General features: G+C 46.0%; 1 protein-coding gene across 1 annotated transcript in view; it reads left to right on the forward strand.

The window, feature by feature from the left end:
* gucy1b1 (guanylate cyclase 1 soluble subunit beta 1) overlaps positions 1 to 25,637 on the forward strand; it is a 131,654-nt gene that overhangs the window by 55,440 nt on the left and 50,577 nt on the right. The window contains exons 6-7 of the mRNA XM_080193462.1: positions 15,060 to 15,290; positions 24,927 to 25,043. Coding sequence (XP_080049588.1) covers positions 15,060 to 15,290; positions 24,927 to 25,043 — 348 coding nt within the window. The remainder of the gene's footprint in view (positions 1 to 15,059; positions 15,291 to 24,926; positions 25,044 to 25,637) is intronic.

The following is a 25,637-nucleotide window of genomic DNA, read 5'->3' on the forward strand; positions in this document are numbered from 1 at the left end:
AAAACTATTTAGGACTGAGATGAGGAAAAATTTCTTCAGAATAATGAACCTGTCAAATCCTCTACCACAAAAAATTTCTTCCTCAACTTCTGCAGTTTTTAATCTTCTCTGGCTGTTTGGAGAGTTGGTCCGGAATTCTTGCCAGCGGGATTCCCTGGTCCCACTGGCAGCGCATGGGTTTCCTGCTGGCATGGGGTGATGTCATTAGGAATGGCATTGACAACGGCAAGACCAGAGAATCCCATTGCTAGCAAACAACGTGCCATCTCCCACTGGTGGGAAGTATGTGGGTGGGAGGCCAGAGAATCTCGCCCTTTGTTTTTCTTTCTTCCTTCTATCATCAATCTCTCTTCAGTTTCACCAATGAGTCCAGTCGGTGCCATCTTTTTAAGAAAAACATTTTCAGCTTCTTTATTTTTAACAGATGGAGGTCGTCTTCTCCTTCAAAATCTTCCAAATCTTGCTGCCTGCAGTCTCACAGGATCTACTGATAGGGATGCCCCCTTCCCCCACTCACCACAGGCTGTGCCCAGGTCAGCAGCCTGAGTTTAAACCTCTTCGTCTCTTGCTGTTTCAGGAGAGGTCCTGTAGCTAATATCTTCTCTTAAAAACTTTCCAACCTATTTTCTTCCCTGTTCCCAGAAAGCACGAAATTCTTCACTTTCACAACTTCATGTCTTGACTACCTGAAGTTCCTCAGTGCAGGGATCACTACCCAGATAGCCTACAGGCTTTGTTAGATAGGGAGACCTACAAATCTCAGCTTCTCACTTTCCCATGCTTCTGGGACAAGCCCTGCAGCTCCCTGTGGCCCTTTCCCTTTTTAGCCATAGATCTGATCTATCTGAAGTCATTCTCTCCCTTCCATCCAGATTTCTTTTTAAACCTGAAACACAGCTCTGTTTCCTTTATATTCCTCTGCTCCAGAAAAAAAGCTATAGCATTCCTAAAGGCTCTTCGTTTTACTTTTCTGTGTCTATTCAAACCTCTTGACTTGACAGCCACACAGTGTTTGCTATGTTGACTGCTCCTCAGGGACTGGCACTACCTCCACAACTCTCTGGGCAGAATTTTACGACCTCGTTACACCCGTTTTGCAGTGGGAAAATTTCATAAAATCAGGCATACAGCAGTTAGTAGGAATGGTGTCCATTTTTGCGCCCATTCCCACTTTACCATGGGAAAAAAATCAGCGCGATCAGGAGCCTGCCCAAAATGGATGAGATGTTAATTTATGTGTTTTTGCATTCATAATATCATTCACAAGCTTCATGCCCAATTATCCCAGCTCACCTGCCTTTACAACCTCATTTGCTACAGACGGATCGGTCTGGAGAACGCCTCCTTTATAAAAGTCAGATCCTGGTGCTTGATCAGTGAGAGTGAACGGGGAGGTAAGTCTCTGTGTTCAAACTGCTCAGAGGGGATTGTTTCGTAGCAGACATGCTGCATTTTGGGCCGGCGGGGCCTGCAAATGTGTAGGGGCTTGGGGGGCTGTTGTTGTTCACGGAGGCCAACCTTGGACCCTCAGTATGGACTGGGTCTAATTGCTGACCTCGAGTCTTAGGGATGCCTCTGGGTTCTAGCACAGACAGCAGGAAGCATAGTTGCAGGTGTAGGATGTGCTGGAAACTCTTTGCAGCGGCAGTGCTGCAACCTGAGGACCTACCAAGCAGCATCATCCGTGGGTGTGTGTTAGTGGGAGGGGGGAATGGGAGTTGCTATGTTACTGGGGGCCTGTGTTGCTGGGGTGCTATGGCAGGGAATGGGGGTGCTGTGTTGCCAGGAGAGAATGGGGGCGCTGTGTTGCTTGGGGCTGAGGAGGGGAATGGGGGGGCTGTGTTGCCAGGAGAGAATGGGGGCGCTGTGTTGCTGGGGGGAGTAAGGGAGCTGTGTTGCTTGTTGGTGGTGGGGGGGGAGAATGGAGGGAATGGGGATGTGTGTTGCTGCAGCGCTGTGGGGGGGGAATGGGGAGGCTGTGTTGCTGGGATTGTGGGGGAGAAGCAGCGGCCTGTGTTACTAGGGAGGCTGTGGTGGGGGCATGGACAGTCTGTGTTGCTGGAGGGCTGTGTTGCTGGGAGAGCAGACATCTTTCACCTCACCATCTGTCTCTCCCTTTCTCCAAATGCCTTCCACACAAACACCACCCCCCTTTCAGATTGACACGGTGTCTTTTGCAATGTGACTCATTTATTTTGCTGTTCTTTTGGTTGGTCTGGAGCTGAGCAGGAGGTTGACTTGCGGACAGAGGAGGCACTTGCAGGAGGAGAGGGAATCGGCCACTGGAAGCAGGATGTGGCCACCATTCACCCCAGTGTGGGGATGGGCTGGGAAAGGTCTGAGTGGAGGCCCCAGCACTTGCATATACGAGTGTCCTTTGAGCAACTGTTGGCTGCCGAAGACTCCTGCTCTGAAAGGAGATAGTGCAATTCTAAACCACCAGTGGAGACCTTTGTAACATTTCCCAATCATCCATCCTCCAGGTGTGTGAAGGAGGTCACAAATGCCCTGTATGTCCAGGCTGGACTGTATATCAAATTTAACCTGGCCCAGGCCAGCAGCAAGCCTAGGCTGCAGGATTTGCAGCCAGCGTGGGGATGCCAAATGTGCAGGGGGCTATAAATTGCACCCACATTGCCCTCAAGGCCCAGTCAGGAATTCAGGAAGTTTCATGAATTGAAATATCTTTCATTCATTAAATGTACAATTGGTGTGTGACCAATCTCAACGTGCCAGACAGTCTGGCAGCATGTATGATAGCTTCATATTGAGGAGTTCTGGTATCCCAGAGGTCTTTGAGGAGGACCCCAGGGTCCAGGGATGGCTCATGGGGGACATGGAGAACTTGGCTGATGACGCTTGTGCGGAGTCCTGAGACTGAGGCGGAGACCCAAAGTAATGAGGCCCACGTTGCCACCCATTTAATAGTGGAGCAGTGCATAGCGCTCCTCAAGATGCAGTTCAGGTGCGTGGACCCCTCTGGCAGGGCCTTCCAATATTGCCCTCTAATATTGTCCCACATTGTGGGTGTGTGTTGTGTCCTACACAACCTACACAGCAGTGAGGCAACCTTTTTGAAGAAGAGGGCATGGAGGCCAACCAGCTGGGCATCACTGAACAGGAGGCTGCCAAACAGAGGAAGGAGGAAGATGAGGAGGACGCTGATGACAAGCGACACCACCCAGTCGCTGGAGGGCTGGGGGCAGCAAGGGTCAAGTTTGCAAGGGTAATGAGGGAGATCCTGATCAACACTTACTTTGAGCAATAGGAGGCTTTGTTGCCACATGTGGATTCTATTCTCTCCCTCACTCCTGCCCCACCCCTTCAACCCCCCTGGAGTCCTATAACATTGAGTGGTGGGCCTGGGTATGCTGTGCTAGTGAGTTTCTCTGGCCAGGAGGAGGGTGATGATGACTCATTAAGCACCATTGTGATGATACCCTGGTGCAAAGTAATCTGACTCTTAGCTGTGCTCTATGCACACTGGCACCTTGGCCCACATCTGGGTAGTGGGTAAGGGATCACTAAACCCCCATTCAAGATGGGGTGGAGGAGGGGAGGGAATCTCTCATGGACTCTGGGATGCCATGGCAGATGGTCTAAGTCGCTGCTGCCAATGCATGCCACCCACTAGCTAGTGATTTATTTGAGCGCCTTCATTTTCTCAATGACAGAGCATTGAGGGACCTCCCTCACTGACATCAACATGCAGGGTCCCTCCGGTGGCTGTCACGGGAAGAACGTTCCTGTTAGAGGCAAATCTGAGACAAATTAGTCACAGATCAAGAAATATTGATTGGTATCTTAACGATAAGTGATAATAGAAAAAAATGCGAACAGGAGATATGAAAGTACTCTATCTAGTGCTGCCCTTTACCCGTACTACCTTAGTGCTGCAACAACTTCTGACTTTACATGGCCTACCACTATATCTTGGTGTTCCCCAGGATGTACATCGGAGATGGTGGTGGCCAGCTGCCTACCGTGCCCTGTGACCTGTGATGACGTTAGCGATCATCCTCTGAAGGGCCTGGACATTGAGGACCCTGATTGACTTCCAGGTGTCAGGGACATATCCATGACACCCTCTTCATCCTGCTGACCCTGAGATGCCCCAGTGTCAGAAGGTGTAGCCACAGCCACAGTCTCCTAGCTGGATGGCTTTGACATGGGCTGTAGCCCTTTCTCATCCCTCTGGGTTCCTGTGTGAGCTCCTCAGTCACTCCTTAGGATGGCAGTGCTTCTGCAGTGAGCTCCAGACGCTCAGGCATCACCTGGCGCTGTCAGACCTGGAGGACCACTTACGCTCTAGCCATGGTGATCGAGTCTTCTGCGATAGCTGCCTGAGTCGGAGGCCACCTGCCAATGGCAGCAGCAAGTGCTGCCTGAGACTGGGCCATATCCTGCAGCCCCTCAGCCAAGCCCCTGTGTGACTGGGCCACGTAGTCGAGGGCTGCTGCCTTAGCCTGCTATGTCTCAGCATTGTCCCGTTGGGTCTCTTGAGCCTGCCAGCCATGGGCTGCAGAATGTTGAGAAGCCTGTTGAGGTGCTCAGCTGCGGCCTGCGATGACTGGACCATGACTGTCTGGGATTTGGCCATGGCCTGCTGTGACTCGGCCATTACTTGGAGCCTGCCACTCATGGTAAGAATCTCCTGCCCCAGGCTTTCTGCTGTGGATGCCACCCTTGCAGTGTTAGCCTGGGAACCATGCAGGACAGGCAATAGCTCATCCACCTGAAAACTTTGGGACTCCTTCCAACGGCCTCAGTCCAGTGTTGCTGTCAGCTCCTCCTGTGTTCTCTGGCTCTGTTGCTGCATCTCCAGCACTACGGGACAAGTGATCACAGAAGCCCAGCAGAGAGCCTGGGGCCAGTCGAGTCCTTACCCCCGTGTGCTAGTGGCCTGGAAGGTTCCGTCCTTCACCTGGTGTACATCAGAAAATGGCTGAGATGTATCGTGTGCACCAGAGAGTGGTCCAGATACCTCACCACCAACTTGACCCACCTATGTGAGGGGTGGGAACCGCGAGAAGGAAGCTGACGTGAAAATGGTGCCAGTATTGGAGATCCTTGGAGGAAGCTTATGAAGGGATCTCCAATACTGGCACCATAGGGGGCAGTGGGCAGAGTTTAACTTGACAGACAGCCAGAGGCCACAAACTGTGCATGCGCAGCAAGTGAAAAATAAAGCAGCTTTCCTGGCAGAGACCTGCCGGGCCACATACAAATCTCATATACTGTCCACCCCTCCAACACCCCCCACCTCGCAGAACCCACTGTTAGGTTCACCACCTCCTGTATTCATCCTGTTCTGGCAGTTATGGGCATTCACGTCCTGTGATGTCAGAAGGAGCCGTGAAAAAATCTGATGGCACAAGTCCTGCAGGCTATCAAGCTGTGGCCCTCAAAGGACAAGTGATGTGACACTCTTGGAGGGGGAGGAGGGAAGTTCTTGGGGATCAGGGAAACCATGCAGAATGCTTGGAGTGGGGGGATCTGGGGCTCATTTAGGGGAAAGATGCTAGATGAGGTTAACACTCACCCTTGCTGCCCAGATTAGGTCATTCATTTTCTTCTGGCGCTGCTTCCCAGTTCTCCTGGCCAGTGCCTGGCACTAACACATACGCCATGTCTCCCAGGCTACATTGCTATCCCTTCCCCTGGGATGACACCCCACAGTCATTTTTCTCCTCCCAACAATTGCATCACCTAAGGCTGTGAGCATTAATTTAAAAAATAAACTCACTGGTACACTGTTCAAAATATAAGAAGTCTGGATTCTGGTTTTGGGTCATAATGACTTGCCATGGTTAAGTTCAAATATCTCTGTTCAATATGAAGGAAAGATCTGTTATGTGTTGGCTTTTGACCTGTGGTAACCTCGTCTGCATTCCATCAAGCTTTGTTGAAACCGTTTGACTGTATTGATTTTAAGTGTCCAATTTTATGTTGGGCCAAATTGCTCAGGCCATTGTCCATTTGAACGCATGTCCCAGAGCATTTGCCTGGGTCTCAGCCTCTAGTCCAGTAGTACAGTGCCATTATGCCACCCACTTCCCCCTAAACTCTTGCAAAGGCTAGATTTTTCTTATAAAGTGATAGATTTCAGTTCTGAGTATGAAATCCAGTCCATTCCTGGGCAGTGAAATTAATCCGCAGTTTGAGTATTTTGTCATAATTTAATCAATTCGTGGTTGGAATATATAATGATTTACCTGAATTTTGCGAGCTGGAGAGGTGGAACATGTTGCTGTAAATGCCAAGATCTGCCCAACCATTGACTTTGCCAGAGCCAATGAGGCCAGAGAAGGGGGAATTTTGTCCACAATCACAGTTCTGGACACCTAGGTGGTTGCCACGTCTGTCCCAGCACCAGATCCCAAAGATGGCTTGAAGAATAGGAACTCGTGTTCCCAGTGTCTATGACCCTGCCATTGATGGTTTTGGCAATGTTGGTCAGTAGATACTTCTTCACAAGCCCACCTGTGAAAGTTTGGTACTGAGGATTTTTGTGCCAATGTTCAGAGAAAGGCAAGGGCAAGTATGACGAAATTACCATAAATCTTCAGTATCCAGTCATTATTTTTATTCTACAAACTGTACAGGTAGTGCACTGTGAATTGATTTTAATGTAAAATATTTCAAGGGGGGTGGGTGCATTTCAAATGCTACACCCTTGTTCAAAGATAGGGGAGAAAAATAAAATTAGGCAATTGCAAATATGTCAGTATAATATTGTTAGGAAAGCGTTTCAAAACAATAACCTGTGAGTAAATATACATCCAACTGTGCATTACTGAAGGAAAGGCAGCTTAAATTTAAGAGTAATTGTGTTTGATTAAATTGAATTTTTTGCTGACAGTTTTAGATGTGGTGGTACCAGGATTCTTGAAGCCTGAGCTTGCTGAATTTGATTTGCTTGTCAGGTTATCAGTTTCCCAGGGTTTTATTGTGTACTGCTGTGTTGTATGATGTGAACACTGATTTATGACCACCCTGCACATTTCAAAAAAATGGAGTATTTTGATGAGATGTCAGAGTCAATAATGAGGACAGTGCAGTTGACATATATATGTGCTTTCAAAACGTGTTTAATAACGATTGATGTAGGAGATATGTAGCAAATTATTTTAGATGGGAGGGTGACGTAAGGTGGAACCCCACAACGGCACCAGAACATCCTGTTTCTGAAACATTAATGATTTGGACATGGAGCTACAGGGCACAGTTTTGAAATTTGCAGCTGAAGTGCAGGAGAAAATAATAAACTTTAACAAGACATAGTCGGACTGATGGAATGGGCAGACACACAAGAGCTGAAATTCAGTGCAGAAAAATGAGATAAGGAGTACTAGGAGAGACAGTGTATATTAAATTATACAATTTTAAGGAGGATGCACAAACATAGCTATGTGAGTGCACAAATTCTTGAGTGGCAGCATATATGTAGGGATCCTTGATAAATAGAAATTAAATAGGGTAGCACTGCTGCACCAGGGACCCAGGTTCAGTTCTGGCCTTGGGTGATTGTCTGTCTGGAGTTTGCCCATTCTCCTCCTAACTGCGTGGGTTCCCTTTGGGTGCTCTGGTTTCCTTCTACAGTTCAAAGATGTGCAGGTTAGCCATGTTAAATTGCCTCTTTGTGCCAGGGAGATTAGTGGGGTTACAGGGATAGGGCTGAATGGCCTTCTTCTGCACTATGGGGATTCTATGAAAGCATAATGTCAGTATATAACAGTATTCCTGCAGGTGCTGGAGTATTGTGTTCAATTCCAGGCACAGCATTTTAGGAAGAATGTGAAGCCTTTGTCGATAGAACATAGGCAATTTACTAGAATAGTTCCAGGGATAAGGGATAGTTCCAGTTATTATTGGATTAATTGGAAAAGCTGAGGCTGCTCTCCTTAGAGCTGCTAAGGTTGAGAGAAGATTTGATAGTTTACTTGGAGTAAATAAAGGGAAACTGTCCCTCCCTGAAACCATTCTGGTAAAATAGTCTCTAACAAGAGAAAATCTAACAACCTCCTCATGACATTCAATGACATTACCGTGACTGAATCCCTCACCATCAATATCCTACGAGTCACCAGAAGCCTAATCGCATCAGCCACATAAATACAGCAACTACAAGAGCAGGTATTCTGCAATGAAAACTCTCTTCCTAATGATTCAGTCTTTCCACCACTTACAAGGCAGAAGCCATGTGTATGATGGAATACTCTGCAATAGCCTGCATGAGTGCAGCTCTAAGCAGTCAAGCAGCTCAACACCTTCCTGGACGATGCAGTTCTCTTGGTTGACATCTCATCCACCACCACAAATGTTCACCTTTTCATCACCAGCACTCTTTGACTATAGTGCAAACTAGCTTCAAACTACTGTCGAAGAGGAAGAAGTAAAGAGGAGCATAGTGGTAATTGGGGATAGCGTAGTTAGGGGCATAGACATTGTCCTTTGTGACAGGGATAAAGAATACAGAAGGGTGTGTTGTCTGCCTGGTGCTCGGGTCCAGGATGTCTCATCTGGGCTGCAGAGGAACCTGGAGTGGGAGGGTGAGAATCTGGTTGTTGTGGTACATGTGGGTGCCAATGACATAGGCAAAATAGGAACTAAGGATCCGCAAAGGGAGTATGCAAAGCTGGGAACCAAATTAAAAAGCAGAACCGACAAGGTGGTTATCTTTGGGTTACTACCTGAACCACATGCAGATGGGCTTAGGGTAAATAGAATTAAGGAGATGAATGGGTTGCTCAGGGATTGGTGTGCAAGGAATGGGTTTGAATTTATGGGGCATTGGCACCAGTATTGGGGCAGGTGGGACCTGTTCAGATGGGATGGTCTTAGCCTGAATCGTGCTGGGACCAGAGTCCTGGCAAATTGTATAACTAGGACAGTAGATAGGGCTTTAAACTAATTAGGGGTGGGGAGGGTACAGGAGTGGGAGAAATTACAAAATCTAAAGTAAAGGAGAGGGTACGGGTGCAGGAAAATGTTGAGGATGTCCCAGTAATAAAAGGAGTAGGGGGCATGAGAGAGGTTAGTATCGTTCCTTCAAATAAGGTCCAGATAAAGGCTGGTATATAGACACTTTACCTGGATGCACAAAGCATTCAGAACAAAGTGAATGAGCTGGTGGCGCAGATCAGCACAAATGGATATGATCTGGTGGCCATTACGGAAACGTGGCTGCAGGGTGACAGGGACTGGGAGCTGAACGTCCAGGGGTATCAAGTGTTTAGGAAGGATAGATGGGAGGGAAAAGGGGTGGGGTAGCTCTGTTAGTTAAGGATAATATCAGGGTGGTAGTAAGGGAAGATATAGGCTCCAAAGAGCAAAATGTGGAATTGTTATGGGTGGCGATAAGGAATAGTAAGGGGAGGAAGACGCTGGTGGGTGTGGTCTGTAGGCCCCCAAATAATAACTTAGAGGTGGGGCGGGCTATAAACAAGCAAATAATTGATGCGTGCAGAAACGGAACGGCGATAATTATGGGGGATTTCAATCTACATACTGATTGGATGACCCAAGTCGGATGCGGTGGGCTTGAGGAAGAGTTTTTGGAATGCTGTCGGGATAGTTTCTTTGAACAGTATGTGACGGAACCTATGAGAGAGTGAGCTATCTTAGATCTGGTGTTGTGTAATGAGACAGGTAGAATTAGGGATCTTCTTGTGAGGGATCCTCTTTGGACGAGTGATCATAGTATGGTTGAATTTTTGATGCAGAAGGAGGATGAGAAAGTAGGGTCCTGAACCTGCGTCCTCTGTTTGAACAGAGGGGAGTACGATAGGATGAGAGCAAAATTGGCGAATGTAGATTGGGGGCGCAGATTGGTTGGTAGGACGGCTGAGGAACAGTGGAGGATTTTTAAGGAGATCTTTTTCGGTACTCAGCAGAAATATATTCCGATGGTAAAGAAGGAATATAGGAGAAGGGATAACCAGCCGTGGTTATCTAAGGAAATAAAGGAGAGTATTAAATTAAAAGCTGATGCATTCAGAGTGGCCAAAAGTAGTGGGCAATTAGAAGATTGGGAAAAATTTAAAATTCAACAAAGAATGACTAAGAAGTTGATAAAGGAAACATAGACTATGAAGCGAAACTAGCACTAAATATGAAAAAGGACAGTAAAAGTTTTTACAAACATATAAAGAAGAGAAGGCTGGCTAGAGTGAATGTTGGATCCTTAGAGGATGAGACGGGGGATTTAGCGGTGGGAGATGAGGCTTTAAGTAAGTTTTTTGCCTCAGTCTTCATGGAGGAGGACACGAAAAGTTTGCCGGATTTTAAAGATAGAAGGATGGTAGGATTGAGGGCCTGAATGCGATTATTGTCACTAGAGAGGTAGTGCTTGATAGACTAATGGGACTGAAGGTGGACAAGTCCCCAGGACCGGTTGGAATGCATCCCAGGGTTCTGAAAGAAATGGCAGAGGTGATAGTGGATGCCTTAGTAATTATTTATCAAAATTCGCTGGATTCTGGGGAAGTGCCGGAAGATTGGAAAACGGCTAATGTTATGCCGTTGTTCAAAAAAGGTAGCAGACAAAAGGCAGGGAATTATAGGCCGGTTAGTTTAACGTCTGTAGTTGGAAAGATGCTAGAATTCGTAATCAAAGAAGAAATAGCGAGGCACCTAGAAAGGAATGGTTTGATCGAGCAGACACAGCATGGATTCATTAAGGGGAAGTTGTGTTTGACGAATTTATTGGATTTCTACGAGGATGTGACTAGTGCGGTAGACAGAGGGGAACCGGTGGATGTGGTGTTTTTAGATTTCCAAAAGGCGTTTGATATGGTGCCTCATAAAAGATTGCTACAGAAGGTTAGGGTGCATGGAGTTGGGGGTAAGGTGTTAGCGTGGATAGACGATTGGCTGTCTAGTAGGAAGCAGAGAGTTGGTATCAATGGGTGCTGTTCTGGTTGGCGGCTGGTGACTAGTGGAGTGCCGCAGGGATCGGTGCTGGGGCCTCAACTATTTACCATTCTTTAAATGATCTGGAGGAGGGGGCTGAGTGTAGGGTGACGAAATTTGCTGATAACATGAAGATGAGTGGAAAAGCAAATTGTGCGGAGGGTGTGGAAAGTCTGCAGTGAGATCTGGATAGGCTGAGCGAGTGGGCGAGGACCTGGCAGATGGAGTATAATGTTGGCAAGTGTGAGGTTATCTACTTTAGCAGAAATAATAGTAGGAGAGATTATTATTTAAAAGGCGAAAAGCTGCAGCGTGCTACGGTGCAGAGGGCCCTGGGGGTCCTTGTGCACGAGTCGCAAAAACCCAGTCTGCAGGTGCAGCAGGTGATCAAGAAGGCGAATGGAATGTTGGCCTGTATAGCGAGGGGGATAGAATATAACGGTAGGGAGATCTTGCTGCAACTGTACAGGGTAGTGGTGAGGCCGCAGCTGGAGTACTGTGTGCAGTTTTGTTCGCTGCACTTGCGGAAGGATATATTGGCCTTGGAGGGGCTGCAGAGGAGGTTCACTAGGCTGATACCGGAGATGAGGGTTTGGACTATGAAGAGAGACTAAATAGACTGGGACTGTACTTGTTGGAGTTTAGAAGGATGAGGGGGGATCTTATAAAGACGTATAAGATAATGAAGGGGATGGATAGGGTAGAGGTAGAGAGATTCTTCCCGCTTAGGAAGGATAGCAGGACTAGAGGGCACAGCCTCAAGATAAGGGGGGCGCAGTTTAGATCGGAGTTGAGGAGGAACTTCCTCACTCAAAGGCTGGTGAATCTCTGGAATTCTCTGCCTGTTGAAGTGGTGGAGGCTACCACGCTAAATATATTTAAATCACAGGTAGATAGGTTTTTGATAGACAGGGGAATTAAGGGTTATGGGGAGAAAGCAGGAAAGTGGAACTGATCCACTTCAGATCAGCCATGATCTTATTGAATGGTGGGGCAGGCTCGAAGGGCTAGATGGCCTACTCCTGCTCCTATTACTTATGTTCTTATGTTCTTACAGTGCACCAAATCACCAAGAATTCTGCAGCATGTTCTAAACCCATGATCACTGGAGTACAATACAGCAGACACACGGAATATCAGTTGCAATTTTCAATATTGCCAGAATCTGATTGGAGATCTCAAAGTTGAGCTAGCTCCTCTGCAGAGCTGAGAACTTGATGGCTGCCAGCCCTGATTGGGGATTTATCCCTGTGTGGCTTCCAGAAGTGGCTACTGTAGGTTGCCACCTCTTTTCAGCCAATGAACAGACCCATTACCATAACCATTGAATTTTGCCCAATACCCTGGAACTCTGGTTGCCAACAAGTTTGCTGCAGCATATGGTGTGCCATGAAGACCACCCCCCAAGTGTGCTATGAAAAAAGATGCAAAATTCATGTAAATAAACTAAAATTAACCTTTGTCTTCAGCTTTGTGGCTGACATCTCTTGGGCTCCCAGCACATACACTGGCCAGGAAAGAGCTGCACATACATGGTTTGGATTTTTTATGTTGGCCAGGCCCATGTACATGACCAAAGAGACTTGGTGCTGAAGACAAAGGCCCCATGTGCCTCCACAAAAAAATGAAAACTCAAAGAGGGCACAAAAACCCTGGGAAAAGCGAGGGAGTCAGGGAGAAGTACAAACAAAACAGGCTAGAGGATAGGAAGAAGTGAAAAAAACAAAGTTCATAGTAAGGGAAGATGACAGAGAGAAAAGGTGTGCCTCAAACAGTTTTATATTATAGTGGTGTACCATGATATGTAAAGGGTTGGGAATCGCTGCTCCAGATGATGTGTAAAGGTTTACCATAACCCCTTTGTTTTTGTGCTCTATGCCTCTGTTTATAAAACCAAGGATTCCATATGCTCATCTGTCTGTCTACTGAATTATGTATGCTTCTATCATCCTCACTGTTCACTTTATTTTCAAGGTTTGTGACATCTGTGAAATTAGGGACCCAATACACAGGACCTGTCATTAATATACATCAAAAAGAACAGTAGCCCTAACACTGATTCCTAAGGAACATCACTATACACTTTGACCATATCTGAAGAACAACTCCATTGAGTCCCTACAGTGCAGAAAGAGGCCATTCAACCCATCATGCAGAATCATAGAGGTTTGCAGCATGGAAACAGGCACTTTGGTCCAACTTGTCCATGCTGCCCCTTTTTTAACCACTAAGCTAGTCCCAGTTGCCCACGCTTGGCCCATATCCTTCCATACCTATATTACCCATGGAACTAACTAAACACTTCTTAAAAGACAAAACTGTACTCACCTGTACCACTACCTCTGTCGCTTGTTCCAGACACTCACCACTCTCTGTGTCTTATGAAACATCCCACCCTCTCCCCTCTGCCCTACCCCTGTAACCTATGCATTTACCATGGCCAACTTTGGACACTAAGGGGCAATTTAACATGGTCAATCCACCTAACCTGTACATCTTTGGACTCGAGCACCCAGTGGAAACCAACGCAGACATTGGGAAAATGTGCCAACTACACAGATAGTCACCCAAGGCTGGAATTAAACCCGGGTCTCTGGTGCTGAGAGGTAACAGTGCTAACCACTGTGCCTGTTTTAGGTGGCACGGTAGCACAGCGGTTAGTAGTGCTGCTTCACAGCTCCAGGGACCTGGGTTCGATTCCTGGCTTGGGTCACTGTCTGTGTGGAGTTTGCACATTCTCCTCGTGTCCGTGTGAGTTTCCTCCGGGTGCTCCAGTTTCCTCCTACAGTCCAAAGATGTGCGGGTTATGTTGATTGGCCATGCTAAAAATTGCCCCATAGAGTCGTGAGATGTGTTGGAGGGATTAGCAGGTAAATATGTGGGTAGGGCCTGGGTGGGAGTGTGGTCATTGCAGACTCGATGGGCCAAATGGCCTCCTTCTGCACTGTAGGGTTTCTATGTTCACACTTCTCTCTGCTTGTTGTCTTGATGCTAAGTATATATTGGTGCTTTGCTACCATTTAAAACCATGGACTACAGTTTGTTAATTATTTCAATTATGTGCACTTGACCAAACAGCTTTTGAAAATCGTCATACCTATTAACTACATGACCTTGATCAATCCTTCATTATTAAGTTGAAAAACCCAATCAAGTCTGTCAGGCATTATATTACCTTTTAATAATTTGTGATGATTGTCATTTATTAACCAGTGTTTGTCCAAGTGACAAATACATTTTTTCTGGATTTTCGTCTTCTGAAGCCTCCCTACTACTCATGTAAGCTGACTTTTACCATGATCATTTCATTCTTTTTTATTCAACAAATTATAATATTTGTATCCCTGAAGTTCTCTCCCATTCCTGTAGCCAAGAAAAATTGAAAGATTGTCGACAGAGATCTTCATTATTTCCACTAATACTTTCATCAGGAATTTAGGATGCATCCCTTGTTGGCCATGGGACTACCCCACTTTGAACACTGCCGTTACCTCCAGCTTACCTGTTTTTATCCTAGCCAATTTCACTATTCCTTCTCCTTTAGTGTGTGTTAGAACCTCTTGTTCTCACTTAGTACACATTTTATCTCTTAGATAAAGTGTTAATTTTTATAAGTTGAAGGGTCACTTCATTAATATTGCTTAAATTATTGTTTTTATAGAACAAAAACAAGATTGTTAATATAATTGAGATACTGAGTTTTAAATTATAAAATGAACAGTGAAGTGCATAAAATTTCAGCAATGAAGAGAGCTTTCTCTGAAGCTTTTCAGAAACCTTTGTGGCTGAAGAAAACAACATGGCATGGTGGCACAGTGGTTAGCACTGCTGCCTCACAGCGCCAGGAACGCTGGTTCAATTCCTGGCTTGGATTACTATCTGTGTGGAGTTTATACATTCTCCCTATGTCTGCATGGGTTTCCTCCGGGTCCTCCACAGTCCAAAGATGTGCAGGTTAGGTGGATTGGCCATGTAAAATTGCCCCTTAGTGTTCGGGGAACTAGCTAGAGTAAATGCATGGGGTTATGGGGATACGGCCTTGGTGGAATTGTGGTCGGTGCAGACTTGATGGGCTGAATGACCTCCCGCTGCACTGTAGGGATTCTATGATAAAGCTATTTTTCCCCATTTATTTGAACTTTTAGGTGGTCCAGGAGAAAAGTGAAGAGTGTGATCATATTCAATTCTTGATTGAGCAAAAAGGTTCAGAAGAAGAGGCTTTCTCCGAAGATCTGGACAGGTTTGAGGAGAATAATATCCAAGAGTCCAGAATCAGTCCATACACTTTCTGCAAAGCATTTCCTTTTCATGTTATGTTTGATCGAGACTTCACGGTGACACAGTGTGGGAATGCAATATTTCGAGTATTGCCACAGGTATGTACTTAATAAAGCCTATTAATTAATTATCAGCCTGAAACTTGACAACAGTTGAAACAAAAAAAGTCTTACATGGGAACATTTTCTGAGGATGTTAATTCTGTGTGGAGTCTTGCTGTGTCTTTTTTGGATGCAGATCAGAGAATCAGGCACAGATGCCAGTTTACCAGAATTGCAGTGCTAATGGTCTTCTGCTCAACAAATTTATTGAAAGTCATGAGCAGTTTTTGTGAGTGCACTGACTTCACTATCCGGTTCTATTAAGTTGTACTCCCATCATATCTTGGAAAGATTACCCTGTTTTGTCTATTAATATTAATGTTATTAATAGTAACATTTTATGATTATTTATAATATAGATGTGATGTATGCAGCTGTAATGCAACATGAAATAATAGTGTTTCTGGGAACTATTTTAGAATGATTACAATGAGAGATTCCAAAGAGCATATCACCATTCTGACAGCAGTTTATACAAACTCTAATGCTTGGGAGAATTTCATAGGAGCCTGTAATCTCAGTAGGATCTCATATGCAGCAAGCAGCTTATTGGAAAATCACCAGTGAAATTCCACTACTCCTTCCCATTGTTCATGAAAAGAAAAAGGTAGTGAATCAATGGGCAGAATTTTGCACTCAGTCAATGACTGTCTCACCCTCCTGATTGGATCTAAAAAATGGTGCGTTAATGTGTGTCAAGTTTTTCATGCCTTGGCTATCCAGCTTTTCTGTGACCACTGTTTGCCCATTCTTCAGGTGCCTTCATGGTACCTTGGGAATAGCCATGATGCTGAGAACGTCATTAATTCTGAAGTGCTACGGCTGTTCATGCTCTCTGCTCAACCAGATGGTTGGTTAATAGGATACAAGATATTAAGAAGGTGGCTCCAGATGCCCATAAATTCTCAAGATTAAACTTTGCTGCCTTTACTGAATTTTCAGTATGCACTAAGTCACATACAGCAAATCACAAGATCAAAGGTACAATCTGTCAGTACAGAGGGATGAGGGCACAGCGAATGACAAACTCAACAGTGAATCAAAGGAATAATATCAGGGTGAATCACACGGTTGCCAGCAGAGACTGGTGCTAAGGAGAGGAGGAGGGCACTTATAACTGGGCATTTAAACTGATGCATTGCAGGCCTTTCCCAACCAGCTGTGTGGAGGCATCATCTGATTTCTCCCACCGCAATAATGCAAACAATAAAGACATCCAAATGACTCACATCTACAAACTTCTTTTAGGAGGGCTCTGATATCATTTGGAGCAGCCGTGGCTTTCCAGTCCTTGTCAATGTCAGTAGTCTCCAGTCCACATGTAAACAAGAAATAACCGTGAAATGTATCAAACTTATAGTGAGGAATGTGTCATCAACATAACACTCAGTTTTACATCCAGTGATCAGCCGTGATGGCCCTTCTGTAATCTACTTGGATTATTTCACTTATTTCCAGAGGCTGCACTGTGATGCTACCTCATCGCTGCCAGTGGGCTGGAGGCAGCCTGCTGACCTTAATGCCCAGCTGGCCCGGATGATCTTGGGGATCCTCTCTGAAGTGCTGGTGTCATTGGCAGAATGATGTAGCAGCACCCTGTTAAGTGCCCCTAGATCAACTGGTGCTGAAGAACCAACTTGATATCTAATTGGTTCTCACTGATTACCTGAGGTGGACAAAGATCTGCACAACACTCCAATTGCTTTGATCATCTCTTGCAATGACAATGCCAATCTGAGGTCATGGACAATGTGAGGACTTGCAGGTCTGAACGCATACCCAGTAACATTTGATAGGGCTGTTGGATGTGGCTATCTTTGAAAGTTGCTAGACCCTTGATGGGGGAAGTTATGTGCTTAGAAAAGAGAACGATCACAGCCCTTAGAGCCAGGATGGACTCATCTACTGTCCTTACCATTGTGCATACCCTTTGGCGCCTGTGCCAGACCTTCCCACATTTCAAGATGGACATCCAATATTTGCTATCTCACAGATGAGTCCGGAGGTTCTTCATCTGCTTGAGGCTTAGCATTGCACATGAACCACACACACTCATCCAAGTGACTGCCTCTGACAACTGGTCTGATGCTTATGAATATTGCTCAAACCTGTAGATAGACCAATTTTGCTCAACACACAAACACTCAGCAGTATCTGAGTTAACGCTAGGTGCAAAGCAAGGATGTGAAGGTCTTCCTTCTGAAGTTCCCTCATCTTCCACAGAGGTCTGCACTGGACCTTCTGGGATGATGGTGTGTGGGGCCAAATAAGATGATGGGTGCAACTTGACTAGGAGGAGGAACACTAAGTATAGATAGATACATTTCAGACACAGACATGCAATATATGACACACAGCGCAGATGTGATTATCCTCGCCCATTGCACCATACATATCCATGCCATCTCCCATCCCAGCTAGACTTCATCACCCTTTACCAAGAGATATTCAATATGAAACTTGCCAGTCCAGCACCAACACTAGCTTTTCTTCTGCCAACCAATCTGTTTCCCTCCTGACTCATCTAATCAGGATGTTCTCCTCCACCCCAGACAAGCTCTCATTTAGGGATGGCATGGTCGTTAGCACTGCTGCCTCACAGCAGTGCTTTCGATTCCCGGCTTGGGTCACTGTCTGTGTGGAGTTTGTATATTCTCATCGTGTCTGCGTGAGTTTCCTCTGGCTGCTCCGGTTTCCTCTCATGGTCCAAAGATGTGTGGGTTAGGTGGATTGTCATGCTAAATTGTCCCTCAGTGTCAGGGGACTTGCTAGGATAAAGTATTGTCGGTGTAGACTTGATGGGCGGAATGGCCTCCTTCTGTACTATAGGATTATAAAAAAAACTTTGCCAGCATTGCCAAGTTTTGACACTACACTCTCTTTTCCTACATATGCATTTGGAGATTGATGACTTCAGCTCCCCAGGTAAGTACCTCTATCTCTGGTCTTTCCATGCTGCATATCGAGACACTGTTCCCCTTATAGGTAACCTTCATGCCCCAGCTCAGAGAGCCTCGCAGGTTGCCAAGTGGCATTGTGGGCATGCAGGTAACATACATCAACATCCTTGGTAGACCCTTTATTTACTTACTGGACATGAGAGTCACTGGCTAGGCCAGCATTTATTGCCTATCCCTAACTATCTTTGAGTAGGTTGAGGTGAACTGCCTTCTTGAATGCTGAAATCCCTGTGCTGTAGATACCCCTATAGTGCTGTTAATGAGCAAGGATGTGTGGATTAGGTTGATTGACCATGCTAAATTGCCCCTTAGTGTCAGGGTAAGTAAGTAGGGTTATGGGGATAGGGCTGGGTGGGATTGCAGTAGGTACAGGCTTGATGGGCCAAATGGCCTCCTCCTGCACTAAAGGGATTCTGTGATTCTATGAAGGAGGGAGATCCAGAATTTTGACCCAGCGAGAGTGAAGGAATGGCAATTATAGTCCCAGTCAGGATGGTGAGTGACTTGCAGGGGAACTTGTGTGGTGATGTTCCCATTTGCTGACCTTGTCCTTCTTCCCACATACACCACGTACTTATCCTCCCACAACTTCTCTGAGCTGGGGCTCTCTGAGCTGGGGCATGAAGGCTACCTATAAGGGGAACAGTGTCTCGACATGCAGCGTGGAAAGACCAGAGATAGAGGCACATCAACTTCTTCATTCACCCCTTCAGAAAGAAGACGGTCATTTAATTTCCTCCCGCATTGAAGCTAGGTCATATGGAAAATCCCACTGCAACCAAACTCCTCTGGCTCCTTCATCCAGACTTTCTTAGTCAGATTAAGAGGCTTCGTCTTGCCAACCTCTTGCTGTTTGTTGACAGTCTGGGGGAGAATATAGTGACCAGCATGTGAACGCTGTGGGAATACTGGATTGGGCGGGAGTGGATATTGAAAACCATCTGCCTTTTCTGATGCTCATGAAGATCCAAAGAGAAATTTTGAAGATGGTGGGGAGGTACCGCAGTACCTTGGCCAATATTTATCCCTCAGTCAAACAGGTATTTATGATATCAGTGAGGTGGGTTTGTCCAGTTCTCATTGCAGTGTCTTTCTCTGCCAGCTGCACAGAATGAGTAGGAAAACTAGGCGAAAAGTGTGCACGAAAAGCATGAATGGAGCAAGTTGAGAGTAGGATCTGGGGAAGTTGGGCAAGGAGAAAACAGGAGCCCAGAGATAGCATAACAAGGACTGAGCATGAGCAGACAAAGAAAAGGAGGGGGAGTGAGGCGGAGCACAGGAGGGAGGCGGAGCTCATGAGAGAGTCAGAGCAGACAGGGAAGGGGAAAGTCAAGTAGGGAAGAGAGAGAATGGGGGGAATCTTACCAAAAAAATGGGGTTGTTCCGGTGAGAAAAATGGCATTTTGCGTTTCAGGCATGTCTCACAAAACCAGGCGGACGTGTTTCATGGCATCATGTTGGGGGAGGGGGGAGGGCAGGGCGGGTGGGAGCTCAAACATGCTGACAGAGCCCAACTGCACTGAGATGGGGGGAAAAGAAGGGGGTGCAGTTTAAAGGGTGCCGCGATCAAAGCAAATAGCAGCCTCACCAGCCCTTCCCCCACCCCACTATGGAGTTCACACAGGGTCTCAATGCCCTTCTCCCCAACACTGCCTGATTGGAGCTGGCAATTACCACCCCCCCACCCCAACCCCCACCCAAACTGGAGCTAGCATTCATCCTCACCCCCCAATCCTGCTTGAAGCTGGCCATTTCTCCTCCTCACCTCGTCCTCCAGCAGTCAGTCAGAGCTAGCATCCCGGTCAAAGGACCATCGTCAACATCCCCAGCTCCATTGTGTGTTCCCACTCATCACCGCAAAAAGTGACCCCCCACCCTCACCACCGCTCCCCACCGCCCCCCCCCACCCCCCCCACCCCCACCCACTTGAGGCTCCCACTGGGGTCCACCACTGGCACTGTCCCTGGCACAGGTTGGCACTGCATGGCTGATGCTGCCAGGTTGGTACGTACATGCTGCCAACCTGACAGTACCAAGGGGCAGTGCCAGACCACTGCCTGTCCATGTCCCCCTCCCCTGGGGGGCTCTACTCACCTTTACAACCCTGTATACAGGGGTGATCCCCGTGACAGGTTTACATCTGGGTGAATCTGTTGTAAACTGTCATGTTGGCACAATTTGAATGTATGGCAGGGGTTAATATATGGTGGGGGGGGTGGGGGCGGGTTAATGACATGCAAATAAATTGAAATTATTTAAATCAGGTTCATGCCTGTCATGGGTGTGAACCTGACTATGTCATTGGTAAGTGGTGAAAATCAGAAGTCATGATCTTGCTGGCAAAATCCATGGATTCATGTTTCACAGAATCTTGAACCTCTGCTGCAATTTCTGGGCAGCAGTTTAATGCCCTCCTCCCTCCATCCTCCCACAGGTGATGTATAATCAGATGGTAGGACATGAGATGGAAATTATGTCACCCTCCCTCTAATCAAACCTATGCTTGCCTTCATTGGTTAGGGCATAGAGTATAAAAATTGACAAGTCGTGTTGCAGTTGTATAAAACTTTAGGTCACATTTGGAATACTGTGTACAGTTCTGGTCGCCACACTACCAGAAGTATTTGGAGGCTTTGGAGAGGGTCATGAAAAGGTCTACTAGGATGTTTCTTGGTTTGGAGTGTATGAACTATGAGGAAGACAATCAAAACCCTTAAGGGCCTCATTGTGTTGCTGCTGGTATTCAACCAGAAGCAAGCAGAGAACTCCCCATCCAGGAAAATTGTTTGCCTTTTTGTGAGGAAGGATTGGGATATCCCTCATCCAAATACAATCTGTGCCAGACTGATAAACCTGGCATTGAGAATGCTGGTACTCTGCCTTTTTTCTCTTTTCATTCACAGGTTTTAAGTCGGTCCACCTTGTGTCCAACAAGGGGCATACACGCGATGGGTCGTAATCGGGCTGCTCTTGGTTGTTCGAGATTGGCCTAGTGCTTCATGTCGTTAGTGTGTGTCTAAACTGGACAAGATAATGGGCAAGACGACAGCTCAGTGACTATCACTGTTTGCTGTGCAGACACACGGATTTGGGCCGGTGTCTGTGGGAGTTTGCGCATTCTCCCCGTGCTTGCTTGGGTTTTCTCCAGGTGCTCCGGTTTCCTCCCACACCCCAAAGATGTGCTGTTAGGCTGATTGGCAGGAAAAAATTGTCCCTAAATCAGTTTCCCTCAATCTGGATGGCCATAAAACATTAGACAGGGGTCGTGGGTAGAGAGGTGGACTGGTGGTGTTGAGATGGCGGTGCGGGCTCGTTGGGCCGAAGGGCCTGTTTCCTGGGCTGATTTTGTTCTTTGTTCTTTTTGTTGACTGGCATCCTCCCCAGATTAATAATAATCACCCCATAACCTTCACCCCATCTATGGTCACCTCCATCTGAGTATCCGTTAGTGAACCTCGTTGTAGGCCTCATCATAGCCCTGACAGTGGTGCTGTCAGTACTAGAGAGCTGCCTGCTTCTGATAGGTCAGCAGCAGTTGGACTGGTATTTCTCTCCTATGGGCACCTTAATGTAATGGGAGGCACGATGCTCTCCTGGTGAAAGCTTGATTTCCATAAATTACATAAGACCCCCCAGAGAAAAGTGACATAGACTTCCCACTGTTCTTCCAACTGGTGGTGAGACCCCCATCATTCATTAAATTGTTCCCCATACTACAGGAAAGACATGACTATCCTGGAGAGAGTGCAGAAGAAATTTATCAGTATGGTCCCAGGGATGTTGGACTTTAGGTACATAGTTAGGTTGCAGAAGCCATTCTACTTGGAGCAAAGAAGATTGAGCAGATAGCTGATGGACATGTTCAAGATTAAATAAGTCAAATAAAGAATGTTTGCACATTCTCCCTGTGTGCTTGGGTTTCCTCCGGGTGCTCCAGTTTTGTCCCATGCTCCAAAGATGTGCAAATCAGGTTGATTGGCCATACTAAACTATCCCTTAGTGTCAGGGGGATTAGCAGAGAAATTTGTGGGGTTACGGGGATATCTCTTGGGTGGAATTGTTGTTGGTGCAGATTCCATTGGCCGAATGACCTCCTCTGCACTGTCAGGATTCTGTAATTCTATATCCCATTAGCTGATAGAATAAGGACTAGACAATAATGATTTAAAGGTTCTGAGTAAAAGAGGTTGTGAGGAAGAACTTTTTCATGCAGAGGGAGTCATAATGATTTTGAACTCGATGAATACAAGAATGATGGAAATGAAGATCATCAATAAGGAAATTGGATAAGGATTTGAGGGAAACAAATTTGTAGGGTATGAGGGATAGTGAGGAAATGCAGCTGACTAAATAGTGCTACTAAAAACCAACAGGGACTCGAGACTGGCAGGTAAGCTCTGTCATTAAGGCAGGTGAGGAGGGGTGGGGGGATGGGTTGCGTGTGACTTGGGTGTGGAGAGGTTGCAGCTGTGTGAAACCTCCCATCAGTAGTGTCAGAGGTACAGGGTGCGCATTGCCAACAAATTCCTCCATGGGTCATGCATTAGCCAATAAAGACAGCTTTCCCCAGGGACCCACTGTCTTGGTTTACTTAAAAGTTTTGTCGAGCAGCAGGGGATTATAACAAAGCCAGCAAAATGGCAGGAGGGTTGGAAGTGACTGTTAATTGACCACCTAGTCAGCGGGCAGCCCCACCATTGGAATATCCCATGATGATGGGAAAATATCCAAACATATTTTTCAAGTTTTCCCTTCTCCCATTCCATCTCCAGAGAGCTAGCAAAGTCCTTTGGCTGTGGGCTAAATTTTCAGGTCCCTCGTACATAGTGGTTTTCAGTCTTGGCCACTTCTAAGAGGTACTGTCCTTGCATCTTTGGATGAGATGGTGATAACGTGCAGACTTGCCTCTTGCCTGCGTCATAGATGTACATGTTGGTTGTTTTCATTATGGAGGTGAATTGTGAGGGCATCTCCAGCAACTGCTGTACATGCAAAATTGTAAGGGAAGCCTCTGTTATTCAGCCTTGCTGCATAGCTGTTCTGCCTGCCAGAAGAGATAAGGGAGATGGTATTGAAGATGGTGCCTTGAATTAGGTGCACTCTCATTCTCCTGGATCGCTGCTTTAATGCTTGGTTGGTTCTCTGGATAGTTCAAGGGGAGCTGCAACTGCACTGTGAGCACCACTCACTAGTCTAGGTAACAGAATGTGGCTCACATTCTGTGAATGTCAGTGGGCAGTTCTGCATCCACTCCTGGTGCTACCGCATGTGGCTTTCTGAATTTGGCCACTCGCTCAGTGGAAGAGCTCATATGATTAAAGCCTGGAAGCTGTGCACAGTGAGCTGGACAATTTTTTCTGTTTTCAGCCTATGATCATGCACTGCCTCAGGGAGCTCTGATATACGAGAATACATCTGTTGCTGCTGAGTACAGTTGCTTTTCCATGATTGCTGATACCCTGCATCTGTGCCCAGCAAAGCAGAGCTGTCTCTCCTCTACCCACCTCTATCTCTTCCTGCAGATTAATCCAATGCAAATCATGCAATTCGAATCTATCTAACCTATTCTGAGGTTTTGGCATTGAATTTGCCCTGGCAGAACGAAACGTATTAATAGGCTTCTTCCTATAGACCCTGCACGCAACAGTCCATTTGTTGACTGTGTCAACTATCTCTATCTGGGCTTCTGTAATCAGGGAAGGTGGTCTCTGCTATCACCTTCCAGGACAGGAACCCTGGTCTCAAGGAAAACCTTGAGGTCCAAATCTGTTATTGGGATGTTAGCCTATCCTGAGTCTAGGCTCTGCCTAAAGAGAGTCACAGAGCAAAGGGATCTAGGGGTATATGTTCATAGCTCCTTGAAAGTGGAGTCACAGGTGGACAGTGGTGAAGAAAGCATTCAGCATGTTTGGTTCATTGGTCAGAACATTGAATACATGGGTTGGGACGTCTTGTTGAAGCTGTACAAGACACTGGTAAGGCCACACTTGGAATACTGTATACAGTTCTGGTCACCCTATTATAGAAAGGATATTATTAAACTAGAAAGGGTGCAGAAGAAATTCATTACAATTCTACCGGGACTTGAGTTATAAGGAGAGGCTGGATAGACTGGAACTTTTTTCTCTGGAGCGTAGAAGGTTGAGGGGTGAACTTATAGAGATCTATAAAATAATGAGGGGCATAAACAGCTAGATAGTCAATATCTTTTTCCAAAGGTAGAGGATTCTAAAACTAGAGGGCCAAGGTTTAAGGTGAGAGGGGAGAGATACAGAAGGGTCCAGAAGTGCAATTTTTTCACAAAGGGTGATGAGTGTCTGGAGCAAGCTGCCAGAAGTAGTAGTACAGGTAAATACAATTTTGTCTTAACAAGTGTTTAGACAGTTACATGGGCAAGATGAGTATAGAGGGATATGAGCCAAATGAGGGCTTTGGGACTAGTTCAGGAGTTTAAAAAAAGGCAGCATGGACAAGTAAACCTCTATGACCCTATGCTAGATTGTATGTACTCATTAAATCTATCTGACAAAATAATCTTTGTCTCTTGAAATAAATGAAATTTGTTTTACATTATTATTGTCTTAGATGATGGAACTGTTTGATTTGTGATTTTAATTGCTGGAAGCATGGATAGCTTGTTATTTGTAATCAATCTATTTTCTTTCTGCTGCAGCTTCAACCTGGAACCTGTAATCTTCTATCAGTTTTCTCTTTGGTTCGACCACACATTGACTTTAATTTCCACGGAATCCTTTCACATATTAACACAGTTTTTGTGTTAAGAAGCAAGGTAAATAGTACAATAAGTTCTAGCAAAGTCTCCATCATGGAATAGTTGGAATATAGTGTTCAATTCTGGTCGCCACACCGCCAGTAGGATGTGGAGGTTTTGGAGAGGGTACAGAAAAAAATTACCAGGATGTTGCTTGGTATGGAGGGCATTAGCTATGAAGTGAGATTGGAGAAATTTGATTTGTTCCCACCGAAACGATGGAAGTTGAAGGGAGACCTGATAGAAGTCTACAAGATTATGAAGGGCATAGAGAGAGTGGATAGTCAGTTTTTCCCCAGGGTGGAAGAGTTAATTACTAGGGGGGAGGGGGGGCACAGGTTTAAGGCGCGAGGGGCAAGGTTTAAAGGAGATTTATGAGGTAAGTTTTTACATAGAGGGTGGTGGTTGCCTGGAACTCTGCTGGGAGAGCTAGTGGAAGCAGATAAGATAGTGACTTTTAAGCGACATCTTGACAAATACATGAATAGGATGAAAATAGAGGGATATGGTCCCTGGTACGATAGAGAGTTTTAATTCAGATGGGCAGCATGGTCAGTGCAGGCTTGGAGGGCCGAAAGGTCTGTTCCTGCGCTGTAATGTTCTTCGTTCTAT

The sequence above is a fragment of the Carcharhinus amblyrhynchos genome, chromosome 1 (genome assembly GCF_965287045.1).
Source record: "Carcharhinus amblyrhynchos chromosome 1, sCarAmb.v2.hapA, whole genome shotgun sequence".
In the NCBI taxonomy this organism is placed as follows: Eukaryota; Metazoa; Chordata; class Chondrichthyes; order Carcharhiniformes; family Carcharhinidae; genus Carcharhinus; species Carcharhinus amblyrhynchos.